The following is a 24,916-nucleotide window of genomic DNA, read 5'->3' on the forward strand; positions in this document are numbered from 1 at the left end:
AAATCAGCTCCAGCGATAACAATGAGGGGGAGGAACCGTATTTAGCTGTTGTTCTGGCTGCTGTGTGCCATTCTGGCTCCTGTTAAAACAGCTGCATTGAAGGGAAACTGCCTGCTGCAAAGCTTACACCAATGATTCCAGTGTGCCCTTACCAAATGTATTATTCATGAGTGTTTGATCTACAAGTCAAACCTGCCAAAAGAATATAAATATTGGCACCAATGGTTAAATAGTTCCAGTCACACTAAATAGAGCGCACCGTATCTTGGCTGTTTAGGCTGTGCCACCTGAGATCACTGCTGCAGTCAGTCCCTCGCTGCAGGAGAGAATTTGAAAAATGAACATTAACTTCATCACATTATAGTTGCCCTCTAGTTGAACCATCAACCTGTACACATGTAGAATTAAACAGGCTGGAAAAACACAGCTGTCATTCTCACACCAATTTAGAAACACGCTGCAGCTTCGTGCAATTGGTTCATATTTCGGTTGAACTGGTGGCCTCTAGTTTTGCTGTGTCAAATGCGTGAGCCGTGACTGATGATGACATTTGTTGAGATGAGCTTTTTTAGGGGGGGGTTTCCACTGAAAAAGGCCAATCCTGGGGAAATGTAGCCACATTAGGGAGATAAAGGCAGGAAAGGCAAAGGACAATTCTTTAGCCTAATGACAGATCTATATCTATCCAGATCCGCTGTCTCCCAGCAAGTGGCTTTGTTTTATCACCGAGCTTGCTATTTTAATTACGGATTTGTCACATCCCGCTGGCCAAAATTAGACAATAGCTTTTGATGTTGGAGTATAGCATATAGCCTTTCATTATAACCATGTTATTAGGGATAGTACTTCTGGGCAGGTTTCGGACAAACCCTCACTCTGCCCCCTCTACTTTTGTGCAGCAGAGACAAAGTAATGCTCAAGGTGCTGTTTTTGAAGCTCAAAATGTTTCCAGCAGGGACAAGGAGTGACTAATTTGGCAACTTGAAAGCGAAGCACATGAATGGAAATGCAGCGCAGATTGATTGAAAGGCAGTTATCATGTTCCAAGGCTGCAATTCTATGAATTATAGTTTGAAACAGAACAGAACCACAGGCTAGACAGTTGTGAATTCAAACAACCTATTTAAGTGTGTTACTCCCCCCCCCAAAGAAAAGTTCAAGATGATTTCCTTTCAGCTTCAACCTGGAAGGTTCTTTGCTGAACAAAATCTGAAATGATGCTTCTTCATGTCTGATAAAATTGAGTGAAAACTGTCTCCTGAAAGACGAAAACCTACAAGTAGATTTGCTGAAGATCTCACAAGGTTGTGTTTTCGATTGAGAAAACCAGAAAGAAATCTAAAACACACTTAAAATACAGAAATATTTTTTATCCTTTTTTTTTTTTACTCCTGTTATTATAAATTGAAATGAATTGCTCGCAGCATTATAACTTGGGACATATACTGGAGTGTGAGAGTATTTAAAGTACACCAACACTGATTTGTTTTCTGTATTAACACAGGAACATACAGCCGTGCATTTGAATTTAAATAACACATTCTTGTAAGTGTTGACAGGTCAGCACCATAATGAATAATTAATTCCCATCACAGAGGACCCAGCCCGCAGCATTTCAGCTACAGAATAATACAAATCTAAATAACACCAATTTTCCCAAGCAAAGTTACATAAACGCACTTTTCTGCTTTTATAATACAAACACAATTTATACTGTATCTATGGGGACTAACAGCTAAGGGTGGGTAACATGCCTCATCTCCTTGAGGATGTCAACTATAACTACTCAAGACTTTTAAAGAAACTCCCATGAGCCGCAAGTGTTAAGAACTTAGTGCTTAAGTGCTTAAAGCGTAATGTTTAATTCAGCAATAACAATAAGGCTGTGCTTAGGGAGAAGTTATTGTCAAAAGGAAATCAATCAGAATAAGCGTTATAGTATGGCACCACTGTTAAATATTAAATATGTAAATATATGCAGTATATCTATTAGTATATAAATAAGAATTTGTGTTAATTGTGTGATGCCTGCAAACAACAGCCATTTCCTTCTTTTGTGACTGTATTTTCATATATAAGTTAAATTAGGATTCATTTTTATTTCATTCTGGCCATATTGTATAAAAACACTGGAGAGGACCATTGTCACCAATGTCCAGCTTCACTGTGTTTCTTTTTCCTGCTTTTTAATAAAACTCAACAACTCCTTCAGTATCACACTTAGCCTGTGAGTGTGTGAGCATGTTCTGTGGTTCACACAGCACAGAAACAACCACAGTAGCTAGAAGAGTGACAGCACAATATGAGAAAAGATTACATAAAAGATGGCTATTGAATAACAGCATGGTTACTAAAGCCAGGTTTAAAACACTAAATTTAGCATAGATATACACATATGCACAGATACATACACACAATGGCACACACACATAGAAAATGTGTCATTCAGCAAAGGTGGAGCATGGACAGGCTCTTGCTAACTGCATTTAACTACACAGCAATCCAATTTTTTTTGTCATTTAATGCCATTAAAATGCTCGATCTCCAAGGAGTCGAGAGGTCCGGCTAAGTGACTTGAATCAACTATTAGCTAAAGCTACCTGTGTTGCCATCCACCTGTCACTCACGACAAGTAATGCAAACTGTAGCCCTTAAAAAGATTTGAATGACTAAGTTATAACAGATTCACACTCCATTAGTTGTTATGCAAGGAGAAATCAGCCATGGAGAAAACATTTTCATTTCTGTGGGAATTCACTCAGTTTTTGAGCCAGCCTCATGTGGCCTCATGAGGAATTGCAGGTTGTTGGCACTTTGGGGTTGGTTTCGTTTTATTTGCTATCTTCTAATTTTGATTAATATGCCAAGATCCAGTCTCAGTCCCCTAGTTTTATCGATTTTTCATCCAGTCACATTGAAAGCCTGTCTTCAGCAAGCTCAGCAGCTGCTGCCACACCAAAAACAGTTCCTAGGTTCCAGTGAAATTAGGCTAGCAGTGATCTTGCCAGTATTTGATATGATTCAATCCAAAATATTTGTCAAATAGCCCAAAAATTCCCATCACTCTTGCCCACTTTCCACAGCAATTAGCCAGGTGTATGGAGGTCTTTCATTCTTTGCACATCTACTTCTGTTATTTTTGAGTGAAGCCTTGCTCAAGGGGACCTGTGTGCTCTTGGCTGACATGCTATTGGATGAAAAGGTGAGGGGGCGGCGGCTGCTTTATTATGCTCTTTCATAACCGTCATTGAGAAATAAAAGTGACACTGGAAAAATACCATTATGAAACATAAACACATTTTTGAAAGAGGGCATGTGAAAAAATGTCTAATGAAATGAAAAGGTGCCCCAGTAAAACCTTGCTACTGTGAAAATAAGAATGATAAAATAACCTTTAAAAGCAAAAAATGCCAGCTTATTCCACGGGCTTGCTTCTAATCATTTCTGAACAAAGCTGGTGTCATCAGGATGATGTTATGGGTGATGCATTCTTTATTTTTGTCATGTGTAGGTGTTATTTCACATAAGCCAGAGTTTTCACTAATGCCAGGCAGCAGCGGCAGCAGCAGCAAACACACAGGCCGGCAGTAAGCCAGCCACAGCAGGTTAGGAGTAGATACCCACAGAGAGTCAACAGTAAATGCGGGTGTTCATGTCACTGTTGCCCAACGATGCCAGCAGACACAGCCCCTATGCTGCAGTGAATTTAATGGCGTGAGCTTTTTGTATGCTATTAGCTGCTGGATGAGTGCCTCTCTTCTGACTGTTCACATCCTGTGGTACACTTTTTGTAGGCAGACTAAACTACAGGTAAATTACAGTGGTCTCAGTGAAATGATCTCTATATTTATATTGTGATAAAATCTAGGAGGGCAGTAAATGAACAGAGGGGGATTTTTTTCCAAGTGAGCGTGTTTGTGATAATATTTGTTTTTTATGCTAATGATTTGGACTGCAGTACTTATCAGAATATCGTAAAACATTTGCTTTTTATACATTTGAATTAAAATTTAAATTAATAGTGGTTGAACCCTATTATAGTTCCCATTTAGTTTTCTATAAGAAAAAGTTTTTATGAGTGGCAAAAACTCCTTAAAAGTAGCTTTATGGACAAAATAAATGAATGTGAAGCTGATGCCCGAAATGAGAATTTGTGTGGACGTTCTCAGCATTTTTAATTAGGCCACCACTTCTCAATATTAGAAGCAGTCACTCTGCAGAGGGTAGATTGTCAATGTCCAGTAGATGCACACTGATCAACCCACCGCACACTCAGGGACGCTAGTGAGATACAAAGAAATACTCAGTCTCCTGTGAGGCATAAACAGCCACGTCAGTGCACAATGTTGGCAGTTGGAGACAAACACACACGCACATACTGACACTGGAGAAAGTTGGCAGGTAGCTGTGGTGAAATGCATGCATGCACACAGACACACATGTGGGTACAGAACAAAGCCCTCCAAACATCTGTGCTCCTCCAGCAGCCTGACCTGACTAGCTGAGTAAATCTCAGCGCTGCATTGCCTCTCGGCCTCCAGGGAGAATGTTTGCTGGCGCTGAGGCCTCAGGTGAGCCAGGACAAATGAATGATGCTGAGCTGCAGGATGGAGATTTAATCTCAGGGCTTTTCAGCGTGCCACTCTGGGTAAATAGGCTGCAGGATGCAGCCCGAGTCCGCCTGCAGAGGAAACTGAAGGTTAAAGTAACTTGTCCTCGCCACTATCAATAGGTGCACTCCATAATGGCACCTTCATTCCCATCAGTGGAGAGGAATGAGGTGGCTGGTAGCTATTTAGCGGCTGAGCAAAACAAACCAGATGAAATATTCACACCCAGGAAATAAGGAAGCAGGGTCAACCTATACAAATGAGGTGTTGTAGTATTTACTTTATTAATTTGTGCAGTTTTGTACACAGTCAGTTATCACAGTTCAGTTACAAGTGTGTACAAATCTAAAGTGAAAAGTTATTATTTTAAAATTAAGTTAAACACAAAATAATAACAATTATATTGAAAGCGGCCTCCATCAATTACATACCATTATTTGGTATGGTGAGATAGAGGCAGATGACTCACTATGGAAACCCCTAAAGCAACGGTCCCCAACCTTTTTTGTGCCACGGACCGGTTTAATGTCAGACAATATTTTCATGGACCGGCCTTTTAAGGAGTCGCGGATAAATACAACAAAATAAAATGATACGACCAAGACAAAAACTGTGGTATTTTTTTAAATGTAATAATAAATATTTACAAAATTAAAAGTTTACACAACTTTTAATTGTGTAAAAGTTACAGAATTACATTCACTGTGTAATTGTGTAACTTTATTAGCAGCATCCTCCTGAAATGCACCAACAACATTGAGAGTAACATTCTACTTTATGCCCGTTAATGCGCTCTGGTCGCTATGGTAATACGTAAATTCAATTCAATTTTATTTATATAGCGCCAAATCACAACAACAGTCACCTCAAGGCGTAAATGTAAATTTGTCTGTGTTATTGTGTAAATACTTACGCTATCGTGTACTTCACACACGGAGAGATGCCAAACTGCCTTTCATTGTTTTTGTAACAATGACAATAAAGAGCTATTCTATTCTATTCTATTCTATTCTATTCTAACACGTAAATATTTCTTTCAAAATAAGACACACATCTACGACACGGGAAAAGACCCAGGGAAACCGAGTTAACATTAAAAACCCTGAAAACCATAAATTTCACACCCGAGCCTCAACTCTCGCGGCCCGGTACCAAGTGACTCACGTACCAGTACCAGTCCGTGGCCCAGGGATTGGGACCGCTGCCCTAAAGGGAGCAGATGAAAGAAGAAGATGATCCACTAGACTCCAAGAAACGTATTTGACTTCTTCATCCTGATCATCAGCTCTTATTGAGACTAATGGCTCAAGACTACATTTGTTTTTCGAACTTGATGGCGTTTTTAAAATTTAAAAAAAAGTTTACTATGTGTGAGATCTGCATCAGTATTTAACTACTAGTGTGTCGTGTCACTTGTTTGAAAACGGTTATTAAAAATTATGTTTTTGTCTACACTCCCCAATGTGGATTACTGAGCATTAAATAAAAGCATTACCATCATTGCTTCATTACTACAAGTTCATGATTATACTTCAGTAAACCCACCGCCTGTGATTTCACACATTGTAATTGGTCAAATTCTACATATTTTAACAAACAATACTTTCAGGAAGTTCTAAAAGTAAAACTTAACAAAAAACAAAGAGCTGATTGAATCATTAACTTAGTTTTAAAACCATTTTGTTGGCTATATTTTCAACATGTAACATGTCTTTTTAAATTTGAAACCAAATTGTCTCCAGGAACTCCAGTTGTTTAGGATAGAAGCAAATGTTGCCACACAATTGAAAACTTGTTTACTTCCTCTGTCGGCTCAGATTTTACTATAAACACTGATGATTGGGTACATTTTAAAAACACCATAAGCTTTGCTCTTAATCTGCAATTCCGCATTATTTATTACATGGGACAATTTGGGAAGTAATTCCTGGTAAGTGCTCAGAAAGGGCAGGCAATTCAAAATGTTATTGTCACATGATTGGATGAGCTATCTCTCATTGTCTACTATCTTTCATTGTCAGGCTACTTCAACCAATCAGATCAAAGGACCATGGTACTCTGAGAGCACACAAGAGGGAAATAATTGAAATCTGAGGAGCTTTTAGGACTTTTTATGTAGATATGTAGTTATTATGCAGATTTTTCTTACAATTTCTCACAAAACTAATAGTAAGGAGCTTATGCACATACTCCCAGAAGTGGAATTACATTCAGTACCTGATAGTATGGAACCCTTGCTCTATGTTCACATAGATGCATTTCACTGATGCTAGAGAGTTTGAGTTCATCTGACCACAGCACTTTCTCCTAAGCTGTCTCTGAATCATTTAGATGTTCACTACCAAATTTAACACAGGCAGGGGACTTTGCTGTTATTGACTGTGGTCCTAGTTGCTTTCAGATCATTAACAAGCTTTTCCCGTGTAGTTTTTTGGTGATCCACCAAATTTGTAATGTAATGTAATGGTTATCCTTTTCCCATGAGGCAAGATCTTGGATGGCACTCCAGACTCAGAGCTATTGATGGTCATTTCTTTCATTTCCACATAATTGTCAGCTTATCATCTGGCTTCTTGCCGATGGTCTTGTAGGCCATTGCTCCTATAAAAATAAGAAAATTAATTTCTTTATAAGTGGGCAATCTTACAAATTCAGAAACGGTTTAAATAAGTATTTCCCCAAATGTAATTATATAATAAGCTTACTTGTAACTTTAATAGCTGCTCAAGATATATTTTTAAATCAGTTGAGGGTTATATGCAAACTGGGACAAGATGGTGAAATGTCTGTGAAGCTTCTCAGTCATCCAGGTCATCGTAGTCTAAGGAGCTTAGAAAGAAAAGCGTCTGGACTTCTGTAAGTTGCTTGAAGACGTTTCACCTCTCATCCGAGAAGCATCTTCAGTTCTAGGGTCAAATGGTGGAGAGTCCCAGATTTAAGCCCTGTGGGAGTTTCCCCCTGAGAGGGACAAAAGGACCCACTAATGATCCTCTACCTAATCACATGAGCCAAGGTGTGAAAACGGGACAAAATCATTGACCGCCCTACATATCATTGCCTATACCCAGGTGATGCCATACCCTCAACATCCACTCACATACTGGACCATCTGACCTCAGGAAATCACGTGATAGGGTGGGGCTAGGTTTCCCTCACCCGAAACCTTGGCTGATTGTGACCTACACCCGTTTTCACACCTTGGCTCATGTGATTAGGGAAGATTCTAATTGGTTGAAGGGTTTATGTTTCTGTGAAAGGGTTTATGTGAAACAAGGGTTATAGTGCGCATGACCAGATCATCACTTTACATAAAAGTATATTTGAGTATCATCCTATTTCATTGAAATGATTATATGCCACTTTGTTTGAGCAGGCCAGTTTATGGTACCATTTTCTTTGTTCTTAAAGGTCTTTGAATCAGTTGAAAAAGTTACCAAATCAGGAGGCAGATGTGCCAGTTTTACAAAGACGGCAGTGCTTCTCAGGGAATTGGAAAGTCTTTCTTTTTCTTTGTGTTTCTTTATTTGTTTTTTATTGATACATTGTGGCACATTTTCAGTTCATTCTAGCAAAATATAACAACCCAATTATTTTAAGCAGCTTTAGACGCATGACTTGGTAAAACAGTTGTTGGTTTGACAATTAATGAGCTCTGGTTTACTTAATTTGCATAATGACAGATACATATATTAAGGTGATAAAACCGATAAAATAATATGAAAATGTTTCCAGTTTACACGTGAGATATTATTTATCATCTCACATCACAGCAAGTGATAAAATAAATAAAAAGATACGGTAACAATCTAACACAGTCTTCAGTGTGCACATCCACTGTAAAAGCTGCTTTAAGAAGGAAGACGAGGGAGACTATTTTAATCTGGTATTATGTGGTTAAAAATCTTTCTAAGCCTACACCTGCTGATTGATGACAACCTTCAAATCTTTACATTTATGGCATTTCACCAACTACCTCATCCAAAGAAGCTTAATGACGGGTGCAACAAGAGAATAAGCTTCAATAACTGGATGATGGCAGCAATGTGACAGGCATCTGGTAGTAAAGCCAACACTGATCCTCGAATGATCCTGTGTGACGGAGAAGTGCAAGTAAAAGAAAAATGAATATTAGGTATAAGACCAGCAGTTTTTATAATGCTTAAAGTTTCTGTGATATTTATGATATTTACACAAGTGCATTTCTGGAGCCAAAAATATAATCTACCTTTTCCTACCTTTCCATTGGTCTGGCTTTTCTAATATGGCCCCAATGAACTGCTAAAAGGGTCTAAGACCTCTCTGGCTCTGATTTTTTTGTCCTTGTTTTAGTCTGACATGCTTGTGCACCTGAATGCCATATATAACTCCTTTAATAAAAGTGGAAGGGAGAAAGAAAGATATCAATCAGTGGGAAATACATGTGGGGTGAGTCGAGAAACCCTTCAGATCTTTATCAGATGGTGAAGTGTCAGAGACATTTGGCCTATCAAATCCCGTCAAAATACATTTTGAATTAAAATGTATGTGTATCGACTTCAGGATGTTTTTCTCCACTCTTGGAAAGCAGCTTTTTACAGGGTGAGGCAGTGACAGCAGTGATGTGTTGGTGTCCCTAGTGGGGCTCTCACCCTGCAAACTGGCTGCCAGTTTCTGCACACACTTCTGTTCTGATCTACTTTAAAACTGGGACATTTCTTCTTATTTAACAGCGAATTCAAAAATAGTAGTTATGATACCAACTGACGGAAACACCAGAGGAACAGGTGACTTTTTTTATGAATCACCTACACAAGATGTTCACGGCCAGATGGTTATGGAGAAAAAAGAAACCCAGAGGAACGGTCAGACTAAGCTAGTAATCTGTGTCTTGAATGAGGAAATATTTGAGAGAACTGGTGAAGCATCTGGTGAACTCCTTTTGGGCAAAGCCACATTGTGATAAGGCTCTCTTTTTATTTGAAATTTGTTTGAACATGGGAAGAAAATGAACATTCAAGCTGTAATAACTTGGTATAAATCTAACTATGCAATGTTAGCTTTGTGGTCCTGCAGAGGTAAGTACTCTTGTATGTTCTAGAAATATAATAGCCCTATGCTGTGAGAACTACCTTTAGCCACTGCTTCCTATTAACTTTCTTTCATAAGTAGTAAATTAAGCTACATAATTGGGATCCTTGAATGTAGAGTATGCAAATTGAACTGACCTTTTAGAGTTTAAAGTCAGAAAGAACAATGCTTGGAAGAGTTTTGGTGGTAGCCTATTTTCGCTACCTCCACACTTACATGGGTATTTGTGAAAACTGAGATTTTTTTGTTTTTTAAAAAACATCCTGTCCACACATTAAAAAGCAAAGTCAAACACTGTCAAGAACATGCCAAATCCTAACCGTGTAGAAATGTTGGCAAATCAGAAGTCTAGAAGCCTGGGAGGGAAACACTAAACAGGGTTTTGTGCCCTCACAAAACCTTAAGTACTTCTGAAAAGTTTGTATTACTTTTCAAGTGCCTTTTTCAAGTGCCTTCATCATTTCAAATGTTATTCAAAACCAACATAGGGATTTGGGTTGTGAGAGTGATTGTGTGGAATGTAGCCACATCCGAAGTTCACTCTGACGCCTCTGTCTTTCAAAATGGAGGCACATTAACTGCGTGTGCATATGTCAGCATGTAAAAACTGCAGATAGTAAGATTAACAGCAACAGTATTTTGTCGAGATCCACCGTTGTAGAAAAAACACTAACGTGGCACACAGCATGACGTCAAAAACGGCGCACACCTTTGACGTTGCATCACTCAATCTCTATTTTCCTCGTCCACACCTAAACGCACAAATAGTTTTTGAAAATCTTCACCCTGGCAGAATTTTTTCAAAATCTGTTTTCAGTGACCCAAAACGCTGTTAATGTGTGGACGAAAGGCCCAAACGCATAGAAAAAGCTGCATTTTCAAAAATACCCCTGTATGTGTGGACATAGCCTTTGTCTTTAAAAAAACAAAAAACAAAAAAAAAAACAGTTGATGTAAGCTTAAAACCCTTACAATGTTCTGGTAAGGTCCAAGACATACAGGGGTAGAGACCATCTGGAAGCCACCAATCTCAAGGAGAAACTGCATCTTCCCTGACTGGTTTGCAAATGGCTGCAAGAAGTTTTGGTTGATAGCAAGCTCCAGCATTTGCCTATAGCTTGTATGGAAGACTTACCTGCAAACATTACACCTTTTTTTGCAACATATGAATATGACAGTGCAGTTTAGATGTTTAAGTTTGGTCTTGTTTTTCCAGCTATGTTAGTTTATTCTATATAATGTTACAGTTAATTTTTTAGACACAGAGCTGATGGGTGAGGGCCAGAACTGTTAAGGATTCGTTTCCACAGAGCATGAGGTAAAATGCTGTCAAACACTTGTAAGGGTACTGGTTGAAGGTCTCGAGCAGGGAGGTGAAGGTGGCTCCAATAATCTTTCATACTGTTCTTGCAACTCCCACAAGGGCGTGAATCAGACTGGGATACAGTAGGTAAGAATGCTTTCATTGGTGGCCTTGTATAAGGTGTTGAGGGCTGAGATGATTAGACTGACGTGCCAGAGCCTCTGTAGTGGGCGGAGCTAGTACTCTGCCTTCATCATGATGGCCATGGTGTTGGTGGATCAAGTCAGGTTATTACCACCAAGGAACTTGATGGAGCTGACCCTCTCCACAGCCTCCTCCCCTATGGTCAGATGGTGGTGCTTTGCAATGGCCTTCCTAAAGTTAATGACCATTTCTCCAGTCTTGTTGACTTTCAGGAAGAGGCTGTGTGCCTCTAGCTACTCCGCCTCTATCTCAGTCGGTCCTTGCTGTTGATTGTTGGATCAGTGAGATTTTCACTTTACCTTTACCTTACAGTATAACATTCCTCACATTGACTATTATTGTCGACTGGCACTATAAGCAAAATTTACTTGAATTTAATAGTGGACGCTCTTGGATATTTTCCCAACCAATGTCAGTTTGTAGTATTCATAACTCCCATTGGTAGCTGCCTCAAATCGCCTCAACTCAGTAACCACCTCACATCACCAGTGGTGATTTCTCGTGGTATCATCATCAAAGTCACAAGTTTTTGAGTTTACCAGCCCACGGACAGTAACTACAAGAGGCAGAGCTCTGGAAATTGTAGACTTAATTAACCTCTTCATTTAGAGAAAGAGATCCAGCAGTCTTAGGAGAACAGATGCAATAGCTTATTCTCTATCTGCAGACATAAGTGTTTCTTTACATATAACCTTGTGCAATTGAGTCCTCGGAGACATACTTTCCCCCATATAACCATCAAGTGCGATTCAAACGAAGAACACAGATGGAGGGTGGATTCAATTCCAGGAAGTCTACTTGTCCACTGAGGACATATTAGACTCTGTGATTTATCTAACAAGAATAAATAGGAAGGCTGAAAATGTACTTTGAGAATACTGCGTCAGTCTCACAAGCATCATGGTCTATTATTATTGCACATACCGGAACACGACTGTCCAAGGACCGTTAATACCTGCAAATATACAGACTCTGTTACAGAAGGTAAAAGATAAAACACAAACCTTATGGTAACCATTCATTCATTGTCTACAGAGCAAAGCCTTGTGCAACATTCCACTCAAAACTAGCATTCATTTGTACATAAAGATTAGTACATAACAATTAGTATTGGTAGTGGTATTTGATTAGTATTTTAAATCTTGTATAGTAATTCCTGGAAAACACCATTTGCACGTTGTTAGTTGTTATCTGATTTTGGTGTTCACCTCTAATTTTGTTTTTGGGCATTCATCTGTGGTACTGTTTTTGCTGCTAAGCTTTTACTTTAGTCATATTTAATAGCAAGGAGAGATTCTGTACACTGCACCAGCCTTGTATGCTATATATATATATATATATATGTGTGTGTATATATATATATATATATATATATATATATATATACACAGTACTTTTATATATTTAAATCTGTTGTGAAACTGTGTGATCGGTATTTGTACTGAGGCACATCGAGTAGGTCTGTCAGAAGCCAGCAACTCCTACGCCTCACCAGCTCTTTCATACAGAGCTTTCTGTCGTGCTATTTCTACCTTTTCCTGTATCTCCTTTTGAGTTATTCAGCCTGTTATTTTGCGGACAAAAGTCAAGATCCACCCGTTTTCCACCAGGCCAATCAATAGAAGAATAAGCCTCCATTCTGAGTTCACAAATATTGCAAGCAATTGCAAAAAGAGGTGAAAATGATCTAAGGTCACACACTCGACAGAAAAATATACCGACTTTACTACCTCGTAACTCTAAAGATATCCCTTTAAAGTAAGTTGTTACAGGTAACAGAAAAAAACAAAGACGTTGCTTTCTCCCGCTCTGCTCAGCCAGTTGTTTTATGTTCCTCAAAGAGTAAAATTTTACAATTCTGTTCTCATTAGAAAATGTCCTCCTGTGGCGTTTCAGTGGCGACAGTAAAACCGAGGAATCCAGATAAGAGATTTATAGCTCAGCAGGTCCAGTGTCACCTGGTAGTTTATTTGCACTTCTAAGATTTAAAACCACTTGAACTGTAATGCTCCAAGTGTTCTTTGAGTAGCTCCAAAGTTAGATAAAACATTTTTTCCTTGCAGTGGATCACACACATATTTTTCTCCAAATCACACTTGGAGAAAAATATTGAAATATTCAGTATATTTTTTAATGCTTTCACCATTACAGAAAACACTGGTTTTAAGATGTCTGGTGCCAGTTTTTGTAAACACCACCCTGTGGGTCAGCATGAATATTTCTGTAGAAATCTTGCCAACTTGCCTGGAATTTAAAATACTGCAATATAGCTGCATGTCCAGCTTCCAGTGCAGTAATGCTGTTTATGTTCTGTCTCCCCTTCTCTGCCTTACAATTTCCTTCCTTTTTAGTTTAGTTACTGGTAACATTTTGATTTGATAAAAGCATTTCACTGCCAATGTAACACGTTTTCTGTGCGATTAAACACGTAAAAATGTCTGAAAGTCCAACTGAAATTCTTAAAAAAGTTATTGTTTTTTTTAAATCTGTCATTATTTCTTCTTCTTGTTTGGTTTTAGTTGTCCAGCATATAAAGCGGAGAGACATCATCCTGAAAAGAGAGCTGGGCGAGGGAGCCTTCGGTAAAGTCTTCTTGGCAGAATGTTACAACCTCAGTCCCACTAAGGACAAGATGCTGGTGGCCGTTAAGGTACGTTTTAAGTGGTTAGCTGTGTGTCTGAGTGTTCCAAAGAGGATTGCAGTAATGGCTGAACATTGTGTGAGATTCTTATTTTTGTAAATATGAACCTTTCAGCAGCTGCTGGTTAGTGTAAAACATACTTAAAAGACTGGAGGTAGCTTCTGAAAGTGAAAACCAAAGCAAGTGTGGAATTTTCATTTGCCACCAGACAGTGACTGCTCTAGCTTCTATGAGCCTACCTCAGTAAAAATTATTCAAATGAGGTAATCCATCACTGATTTCATTTTTAATACAATACAAAATGCTTTTCTTTGCATTTCATAATCTAATGGGCGAGGAAAATGCCCCAAATTCAAAACTGATGACTTCTAAACTCAAGTGGCTATGATGACCTCTTTTGAGCCGAGTTTATGGTTGCTTCCTGTGCTATTTGTAAGGTCCCCACAGCCCCGTACCCATTCGGCATTGCCCATTCTGCACTGAAGACTTGCAGATCTCTTTGCCTGAACAATGGGTGTTGCCATTCCCCTGCATCAGCACTGGTACAGGGGTACCTTTACAAAGTTATTCAAGTTCAAGTTCAAATTTTATTCGCCACATGCAGTGGCAGGTTGCCCTGCAGTGGAATGAACCCGCCCCCCGACCATACACATACAACACAGACATCACATGGGGATACAAGTCAGAGAACGGTTGCATTACAGAAAAAACACTGAAATGTACACTACAATGGGAAAGTACAAGAGGAAAAAAAGAGACCTCTGCTCATGCTGGGCTGTAGGAGGACAGCATGAGAACAGGAAACAGAAAAACTCCTCTGCACAGAAAGCACATAAATGTCCACAGTACAACATTATAGAGCACGTGACCAGCAACAGGGTTGGGTAGGGAATAAGGAGTAATCCCAGGCAACACAGCAGACATCCTGCCACTGCGCCGACTCTCCAGCGCGGGCCCAGACCCGCCTCGTGTTCCCAGGAGGCAACAAGCATCGAAGTAAACAGTCTACCAGCCAACCCAGGTGGCCTTGCATAGAGTGGGAAGAACAGTCATGAGAATTTCAAAGCTGTTCTTTAACACTCCGACACTGGTCTCTCAATCTCCCGTTGGAGAACCGCGAGCTTCTCCATGATGTTATCAAACTTGCGCTCCGTGGTCTTGTCATTCTTGTGCTCAGAGAGCCGATTCTGAGAACTCACAACTGCAGTGAGCTGTTCCACGATGTAATCCAACTTTCGCTCAGAGATGTTATTCTGAGTGGCCTTTTCCTTGATGTAACCCAATATACGCTCAGAGGTCTTATTCTGAGTATTCACGGCAGCTGTAAGCTTCTCCAAGGTCTTAACCATGCTGCACTCAGTGAGCCCATTCTGAGAAGTTGCGCCTCGTCCCATCGTTTCAATCCCAGCGGGCAGCCTTGGCGGGGTTTGAACAGCTGGTTCCGCTTTCTTAATTCTCCGATAAGCCAGGGCCAAGCCAGCTCCCATCAGCAAGAACCGTATTATCATGGTTCCGAATAGGTAGATATCTTTAGCGTCCTCGATCGACAGTCCCGCCAGGCACACGACCCTCCATTTCTGCCACCCGTCCATGGTGTATCCGGCAGGGAAAGTCCCTCCAGGGCACTCGGGCTCTCCCGAGCCCAGACTTCTCGTTGAGAAAAGGGTGTCAATAGCATTCAGAGACCAGTTGATCAAATCCATAATTCTCTTTTAGGTTTTAGAGAACAGACTGTGAGAGAGTGTTCCAGGGAAAAGTAATACACACGAGACAAGACAAGGACACAAGAGGCTAAGCAGGGAAGATAAGGGGAAGGAGGAGAGGAGAAAAGTGCGACAGCCTTCGCCAAGAGCCAAGCGAGTTCTAGTTCCCTCTAGAAAGTCTCATCTTTTCAAACTATTGCAGTATCTTCCACTTTGCCATTTGATAAACTCTGACCTCCTGTAGTGATGGATCAATGGCATGATAATAAAAATTACAAAAATCTAGAGATGCACAACCAAAGTGTAGTGCACACACCAACAGTTGTGATGTCGCATTGGGCTCATACTGCCATTCTCATGGGGGAAAACAAGCATCTCTGAAGCTTACTAAATAAGCTCACCTGTGCAACTCCCTGTTGCACTGGGAAGAAAAATAAAGCCAAAATGGAAACAAATATATTTATCCAACAACATAAAGATTGCGAGCTGCTCACTAAACACAATAAATCAACAAAAGTATTAAACTTGAAATTCAGGTGTTTCTTTTTTCAGTCCTGTTGCCACAGGTGCACAAAATAAAGCACCCTTTCATGCAATCCTTTGAAAACATTTGTGGGAGAATGGGCCATTCTTTCACTGAATTTGAATTTGTTACAGTAACAGGATGCCAATGTTGCAACAAGTGTTGTGATTGAATGTGACTGATAATATTTCTTTCACCATCGGCTGTAAGGTGTATTATTACTAAGTGGAATCGTTCAGCAACCGCAATAACTCAGCCACACAGAAAGGCAGACTGCACAGACTTACTGCACAGAGCAGGATAGCCGAGTGCTGAGGCACGTAGTGTGTAAAAGTCAGTGAGGCTCTGCTGACTCACTAACTGCAGAATTCCAAGCCTCCTCTGGCATTAACATCAGCACAAAAACTGTGCACTGTGATGGTTCATGGAATGATCAAGCAGCTCCTGTAGGTGTAAACTGTAGGTGACCCACTACTTTTGTCCATATGGTGTATCACAGCCCAGTGCACAAACTGACTGCACTTAATTACACAGCCATAGTGGACACCATTCCAGTAAGAACCTTGATATCGGTACTCAGAAAGTAGGATAGCTGATGATATCATTAGGGAATATGAGTTCCTGGGTTGCACAACCGTAACAAGTTCTTTAAGTGTTTAAACCCAGTTGTGGTTTCAGAGGGAGTCTATTTATTTACTGGGTGGTCTATCTTCCTTGTATGTCACCAGTTTTCTGGCAAAGTTACAGGCAAAGTTAAAGTCAAATGCACCAAAAATAACTGTTTATTTTCCTTATATTACAAACATGACACCAGGTACAGCACACAACAGTTCCTCTAAGGAAGTCATCTTTACTGTGAGTGCTGGTTACACGATTATCCTTTTCTTTATTGCTTATGCTAAGTTTCCATGTACCTGGCATAGGTGCATATTCTGACACAGTCTTAGGCAAAGCCGAATGAATATGCTGAGAATGAATCTGGTGTCTGTCTGCTGGAGTTCTAGTCTTTGTTCCCATCTAGAACCTGCCTTACTAACAGTCAGGGGACCAGCGGCATCTGTCAAAATGGAAGAACGAGCGGAGCAAAGTTAATACCCCTGTGAATTTAATGATTTGTTTTAAAGAGATTGAAGCATTTCAAACCATTGTCCCCGTGTGCCATCACAGAGCTTAATATTAAGTTGTGCTTGGCAGTGCTTGGAATATAAAGAGTTGTCTGAATGGAAAACATGTGAATAAGAGGTTGTGGACTCAGTAAAACTACCTAAGGGGGGGAGAAAGAGAGAGAAAACCACCCTGACCTTGACAACAGAGAAGTGAAATAGTACAGATGAAGGTGATGGAGTATCTGCCTGTAACTTTCTTTTCTCCCTCTTATAGAATTAACAAATGAGTTTGTGAGTAAACCTTGACCTCCTTAAAACAGAATACTATGTGGATTTTCATCTGAACATTCTCCTGCCTGTGAGAAAGCAGGAACCAGCTCTCTGAATTCTCTTAAAGGTCAACAAAGGGAAAATTCATCGCAGCGCTTTGCCTCAATTTATCGTGTTCAAGCACTTTGAAGGTATTGTTTTGGAGGAATGCCCAGACAAGAAACATTTCCTTAAGAGTGCGGTTTGATTTGGTAATAGAATTTTATGGCCATTTTACCTACTCTGCTGTACATCTCAACCACCTCTAGCATTTCACTGCAAGAAGAGCACATATGAGTAAATGCATTTCCATGCCAAGGTCATTCCATCTGTAATAATGTCAGCAGCAGGCTGGGAAAACAGGAACCAATGCTAAAGAGACTAGGATAATCAACACTCCCTATTTTCCTGTTGCTGATGAACTGCCAAAAGTCTTTTTTTCTCCTCCAGCAGACGCACCAGTAATATATTATTGCATTTATTTGATATTTGTGAAACAAGTAAGATTTAGAAAATTATGTGGTCTACACTTTAGATGAGTTCAGTTTATTTGCCTGCTTGATCTTACTTCCAGTCAGATCAATTAATGTGTACATTGAGTTCATCTCTACTCCTCAGACAGCTGTAATTGTTTGTAGAAAGATGTATTGTGAGCACTACAGCTATCTGGCAGCAGCATATTAACAGCAGATCCTTTAAGTCCTGAAAGTTTTAAGTTGGAGGCAGACCAGGACATGCATCAACACCAACTGTCTCCGGTCATGGTTTGTTCTTCATTAATAATTTTCTGTTGTATTTTCAAAATACTAATATTATTCAGAAGTGCCATTGTATGTAATGCTTACTCCATTTGCTTGACTCTCAGGATGTACAGAACCAAGGACATTTCATACTGAATGTTCCTTACTAAGTGGTCCAGAGGCAAATACAGATTCCATCTGTAGTTATAGGAATACCCCTGAAGTCTTCCTCTTTCTCTCTGAACATTTTGTCCACCCATACTGCAACATTGCAAAAGCTTTACCTTGATAATAACAAAAAATTCTGTCCAATATAGAAGGCACATAAATTTGGTGTAAGAAGCTATGCTTCCTTGCATTATCCTCTTTTATGGCGTCTCAGTGCTGATGCTTAAGAGTATGGCGCTTAAAGTGAGCAAATAAATTCTTAAATTACTGTAGTGACAAATTAACAGTGACAAAAAGAGAACTTCCATCCATCTGTATTTAGGAACAAAACTATTTGTGCATCAGTAAAAGTTCAGTGGAAACAAATAATAACTCCTGGCATACATGAAGCATGTGACCACTTGGATGAAATATCATATTTTCAACATATATTTTACACCTATATCAGGTTATATCAGGCTAGTAGTATTTTACACAAATCATCTCATTGTGCCCTTGTTTGTTTGTTAAATTGAAACTTAACAGCCTCCAGCCTTTCATTTCTGCTGCATAAGAAAAAAGAAAATGAAAACATGCTGATGTTTAGAAAATAACATTTGGCTTGTTCTCTAGTTGAGTTTATCTCACTAACCCTTGCTGATTAGCATAATTATTATTTATTTATTTATTTATTTTATTGGGAACCTTGAAGGTTCTTATGTCCTCAGATTTCATGGTAATCCATGCAGGCAATTTCTCTCAAAACCTGGGTTGTCAAGGTCATGGTGACATGTGAGGGTAAATTAAGGACTGACTAAAACTGTCAGATAGTCTAGCATACTAAGTGAATGATTCTCATTTGGAAGACAGAAGCCAACCTGAATCAATCAGGGCAAGAAAAAGTTGTATCCTCTAAAAGCTGAAGCAAGCTTTCTCTGATGTTGTTGTTGAAGTGGTTGCCTTATTTTGCTGGCAGAGCTAAACATTTAGCAATGAATGCACCATACTGTAGATCATTTTAAAGTGTTAATAAAATGTATCTGTCAGTGCCTGATACCAGGAAAAGCAGCAATTTTCTATTGATTGATCACTCAAATTTAGCAGATTTTCTTTTTCAGAACCACGAAACCGTTCACTGGTAAAGTAAATAGTAAGTATTAACAGGATGCAAAGGATGATTGATTCCCCAATGGCACGTAAATGAAGACTTCATGATTTTTTTTAGATCCTGGATAACAAACCAGTGTAGTTTTCAAAATATGTAAATCTGACTTTTTTATTTCTCCTTTCAGACTCTTAAAGATCCCAACCTGTCAGCCAGGAAGGACTTCCAGAGAGAGGCCGAGCTGCTGACCAACCTGCAGCATGACCACATTGTTAAATTTTATGGCGTGTGCGTAGATGGAGACCCTCTCATTATGGTGTTCGAATACATGAAACATGGAGACCTCAACAAATTCCTCAGGTAAATTTTTTATTATTGAAAATTGAACATTTCTTGAAATTAGGAGGTTAACTTAACAATGCAAATATGTGCGAGTATGTTGGAACTACGCACCGGCTCATTCACAATACGTACAGTAAATGAAAGGCTTCAGTAAGACTAAAAACCTGAAATTCTTTTGTGAAATAGCTGCCGCAAATATCCGGCTTGCTTCACAGCTTTGTGCGTTAGCAAACACGAGTGCTTTAGTGCTTTTGTTCCATAATGTCAGACTGTACCAAGGGAAGTGACCTCTGATAAGCTTCAACAAAAGTGACACGATGCCGGTACAGCAAGCTCTTTGGTAATGGGAAGCTTCACTGGAGTTGATGTCAGTGTGCAAAGAAGGAATCTGGGAAAGAAGTCTGCTATTTCAAGAGTGTACACAGCAGCAGCAGTGTGTATGCACGTGTGTGTGTGTGTGTGTGTGTGTGTGTGTGTGTGTGTGTGTGTGTGTGTGTGTGTGTGTGTGTGTGTGTGTGTGGTCGATCTTGTTTTTGAAATTTCAGCAATAGTTGAAAAGATGACATGTTACGATGGAGTGTGAGTGTGAATGTCTGTGTGCATTCAAGAGTGCGTGAAGACTTTCTGTTGGGAAATCATTCCTGAAATGAAAGGCAATGTCGCGAATGATGAAATTCTTTCATGCAAGGTGCAAGACGTAGCTGATTCTTGGTCTGTTGGTCCTGTTGGTCACATTTAAGAGATGAGATGTGCAGGGAATCAATAGGAGTGAATAGAAGATCTAACGTGCAGGTCCAAACTCAACCTTCAGATAAGCAGCAGGGCACCCTGCTCTTATTCACCTATTACTGTATGTCTGTGAAATATAATAAGAAGCAGAAAGGCGAAAGAAAAAGTACTACTAATCCGCCAACAGCAGAGTGAAATTATAACAGACACACTAAAAACAAGAGGAAAATTGAGCTGCAATAAAATTCTGACTTGGGGATGGAAAAACAGGCCGAGAGAGTGAGAGAGCGGTAGTCCTCCCTGCATGACACCTGGTCTGTAATCAAAGTGACGAGAAGGTGATGAGAACAGCAGGAAGTCTTCACAGGAAATGAGTTCTTCATCGTCACCCAGAAACCTGCAGTCAACCTGTTCTGGTAAATGTACAGTCCTGTGATGAAAATCCAGAGACTTGGTTAAAACTCCTGACAAGTTGGCCTACATGAAACTTTTGCCAAAGAAAAAAATCTCTAAGCTCACAGCTTACAACCACAGAATTAAGAACAACAGACACATAACAGTTTATCGCTGCCAGTAAAGCAGTGCTTGCAGAGTATAGTTCATTTGTTAATATTTCTAACAGTCTCGCTTTATTATGGTAATTATCCTCAATAGGTAAAAAGAGGCACATATATTGCCAGGATAAGGGTTTATTAGAAGTATAAGGAGCTTTGGATTACTTCTTAAAGAGGCAGGCCCGTTCAACATGTAGAATGTTCTCTAAAGGGTCCTATAGCCAGTAATTAAAGTGTAGCTATGAAACTTACAGTAGGAGAGAAGAAATAACAGAGTTCACTTTCTAATAAATAATAATGAAAGTTGGTTTCATAAGACAAAGCTGGAGCCTCGCTTGGGCATTAGACTGTTGTGCTTTAAACCTGCATTCTTTCAAATGGCCAGCAGGGGGTGACTCCTCTGGAGCAAAAAGAAGTCTGGTTGTATACAAGTCTGTGAGAAAACAACCCCTCAGCTGCCTTAATCTATGCTCAATAAACACCTTTCCGATGAGTTTATGGTCTTAATTGCATCCTTCAAATTTGACTGGACGCAACATGATAATTCAAGTCTAACTGTAAAATAATACCACAGAGCTCAAGTCAACATTATCCAGAATCCACCAATATAAATACAAGTACATCAAATCATCATCCACTATTCTTTGTAATACAGAGCCCACGGCCCAGATGCCATGATCCTGGTAGATGGCCAGCCACTGCAGTCCAACGGAGAGCTGGGCCTTTCCCAGATGCTGCACATTGCCACCCAGATTGCCTCAGGCATGGTTTACCTGGCCTCCCAGCACTTTGTGCACAGAGATCTGGCTACCCGCAACTGCCTGGTGGGCAATGGCCTGCTGGTGAAGATTGGAGACTTCGGCATGTCCAGGGACATCTACAGCAGTGACTACTACAGGGTAAGCGTCAGCCGGTATTGTTTGGTTCGCTTGTTATTTTTGATTAAAAGAAAGAGCTGTTTGCAAGCGTGAGTGAGGCCGAAACGATTTAAACTTTTTCCACACCTCAGACAATTCTGCCATATTCACTTGGCCTCTTCTCTATGTTGTCTTGTAATAAAGCCTTTGTAGCTCTTAGTAAGAAACATATTTCTAATGGGTGAAGGGTGTTACTCTGCTGCGTTATTTTATTTAATTTTTCTTTTCTGAGGAGAGTTATCAGCTCTCCCATCCATAATACAGCCCCAGGACTGCGCAGCCAGCTATACATGCAGGCAAGGATGGAGCTGTTTAGCAGCATGGTATGAGATGAGATGAGCCTGCTGAGCCTCTAGCCTAATGCTTAAAGGCTTGTTTATATAGCGTCCAATTCATGTCTTCTCTACTGTTTAACACGATTAGCGACGATGAATGCCAGGCGGCAACTACTTTGCTGAAGAATTTAGCATTTTTGCTGAACAAATATGTGGAGTGATGGCTGCTACAGATCTGGCTGCTTTAAAAAGCCTGGGCCTGTGAAATGACTTTAGGTGCGCCTGATTCTGTTTTCCCAGCGTGACAGCTGGGACAGTTCGGACATTGCTTGGGGCAACGCCAGCAGTTATGAAGTACTTGCCTGCTGGGTAAGCAGCTCTGCACACATGAAATAATGTCTGAGGAAATTTGAGGGGAGATGCTTTTAGCAGTTGGTGCATGGGTCCATGTCCATCCACAATCTGTGTAACGGACATAAGAGTGATTAAGATTATTTGTTCTTCTTATGAAGTAATTATTGCCAGATTCTGTGTGTACTTTTCAATGTCTGGGCTCTCATTGGGCAAAAGGGTTTCATAAAGTTAAGCTGAGGAAAAGTGTTGAGAAGACCACTGTAAAATTTAAAACACAAACATATATGTTTTCATTTCAAGTGTGACTTCAAACTCAGTCATTTTAAGCATATTTGTTTTTTTGTTTTTTTGTGCACATGAAGCTACTTAATCTTTAGAATATTAAAGACTTCTCTAATATTCAGTGATATAGTTTGATGACATGTTCATTTGTCAGCCACAGTTCTGAAATATATTATTCAATGCTATCAATGAGCTGACCATCAATAATTTATAAAGTGGAAGAATGAAAATAGTAGTAGATTAAAAAAGCGGTAGTGTTGTTACCTTTGTTATGAAAAAAAAATATTGTTGATCATTTTGAGAATTGAGTCGAAATTTCGAGATTAAAGTCCAAAATCTATTTTGAGAAAAAAGTCGAAATGTGGAGATTACATTGTTGTTTCAAGTACTCTATATCCTGCTACACCTTCTCCAAAATGCCTTGTTTGGATGAGTTAGTGAAATAAATTGATCAGCTGTCTCGTGAAACAACATCCATCCTCTTTATTGGACGAGGGTGTAACCATCGATAACCTTGCATCTGTCCATTACCAGCCATTTCATGTTCTATGAATCTACTCTTCTGAGTTTGTGTGTTTTTCCCTCTGACCAGATGCAGGTTTCTGCACCATCTTTTCAACATCCTTATACTGATAACCACACTGTGTTTATGTGCTAAAAGAGAAATCATTTCCTTCCTTGTTACTTAAACCAATTCTGCAGTGTGATTTAGGGTACTTCAGGGTACAGCAGCTGTGCCAGTTTGTCTTGAAACAACAAATGTAATCTCCACATTTTGACTTTTTTCAAAAAATCATTCTCAAAATGATCAATAAGATATATATTTTTCTTACTTTGGCCCTAATACTCAGCAACAGAACAACAAACACTGTCATAAACATAAACAGACAAATGAAACTATTACAATCTACAACTGATTGAACACAACATTTAAGAGCAGCTACACTGACGAAGAGTATTCTTTTCTCCAACTTTTAAAATTAAATCTCACTACCACAGTCCAAGTCAGTTTGAGATGCTTCCAGTAGAAAGTAGTGGCATATTTGTTAAATAAGTGTGGTTTGCAGAGACACATATCTGATCTCCTGTACTAGATATGGTGCACTCATTTAAAAAAAACAAAAAAAACAAACCTTAACCTAACAAATGTAAAATAGTTAGTTTGTATATAATCAGCATTTGTGAGCTGGAGGTAGAAAAAAAAAGGTTTTGACCTAGAGGTCACAAGAAAAAGAGAAAAAAACCAAGAGCTTTGCAAACAAGATTTTCAATGTTTGATACAGTTCAGGTAATAACACCTAAAACCTTAGTACAAGTTTGACCATTTCAGCGTCATCTGAGCATCTGTCCAGGTCATCGTAGTCTAACTGTCAGAACTGAAGAAACTTCTCGGATGAGAGGTGAAACGTCTTCAAGCAACTTAAAGAAGTCCAGATGCTCTTTTCTTTCTAAGCTCCTTAGTCATCTGAGCAGTTTTACTTGAGCATCTCAGATCTTAGAGAAAGTAGAGGGTCACTCTTTGCAGTTTAAGGAGGGTCATTTGCATTTAACACAGACTAAGTGGAGTAAAATGGGACTGTACAATATCCTAGATCATTTGTACATATGTAGGTTACATGTGTAGTAATCCCATAATGGAAATAATCCATTGAATGCAGGAAAGAAGGGTGATTAAGATCCAGAAAAATTATGCTGTCTCAATAATAATTAAATTGAAAACAAATTTGCAGCATGGCCCAGAGACTGTAGAGTCCATCCACAAAGGTGGCTTGGTCAGCTGTGCCCAAGCCCTTGGACCAATTACAAGGTATTGTGCTAGGTTTTTTTCTAGTGCTGACTTTATATTATGATTGAATATTAGAATTTAGAATGATAAACAGCTAAATGACACATTGGAGAAAATTCTCTTCCCTTTAACTGTGAGCCCCTTCATGGAGCTCATGGTTGGATAATAGCTCTTGGTAGCTGTAGTGGTTCTTTGTGGACAAGTAAAGTTTAAAACAGA

At 39.5% G+C, this 24,916-nt stretch overlaps 1 protein-coding gene across 3 annotated transcripts in view; it reads left to right on the forward strand.

The window, feature by feature from the left end:
• The window catches only part of ntrk3b (neurotrophic tyrosine kinase, receptor, type 3b), a 214,734-nt gene that overhangs the window by 167,813 nt on the left and 22,005 nt on the right, over positions 1–24,916 (forward strand). For all 3 annotated transcript variants that reach the window (XM_084928310.1, XM_084928319.1, XM_084928303.1), the window contains 3 exons: positions 13,704–13,834; positions 19,646–19,818; positions 21,739–21,982. In XM_084928310.1, coding sequence (XP_084784436.1) covers positions 13,704–13,834; positions 19,646–19,818; positions 21,739–21,982 — 548 coding nt within the window. The remainder of the gene's footprint in view (positions 1–13,703; positions 13,835–19,645; positions 19,819–21,738; positions 21,983–24,916) is intronic.

The sequence above is a fragment of the Perissodus microlepis genome, chromosome 1 (genome assembly GCF_051167445.1).
Source record: "Perissodus microlepis isolate ML-2025 ecotype Zambia chromosome 1, ASM5116744v1, whole genome shotgun sequence".
Lineage (NCBI taxonomy): Eukaryota > Metazoa > Chordata > Actinopteri > Cichliformes > Cichlidae > Perissodus > Perissodus microlepis.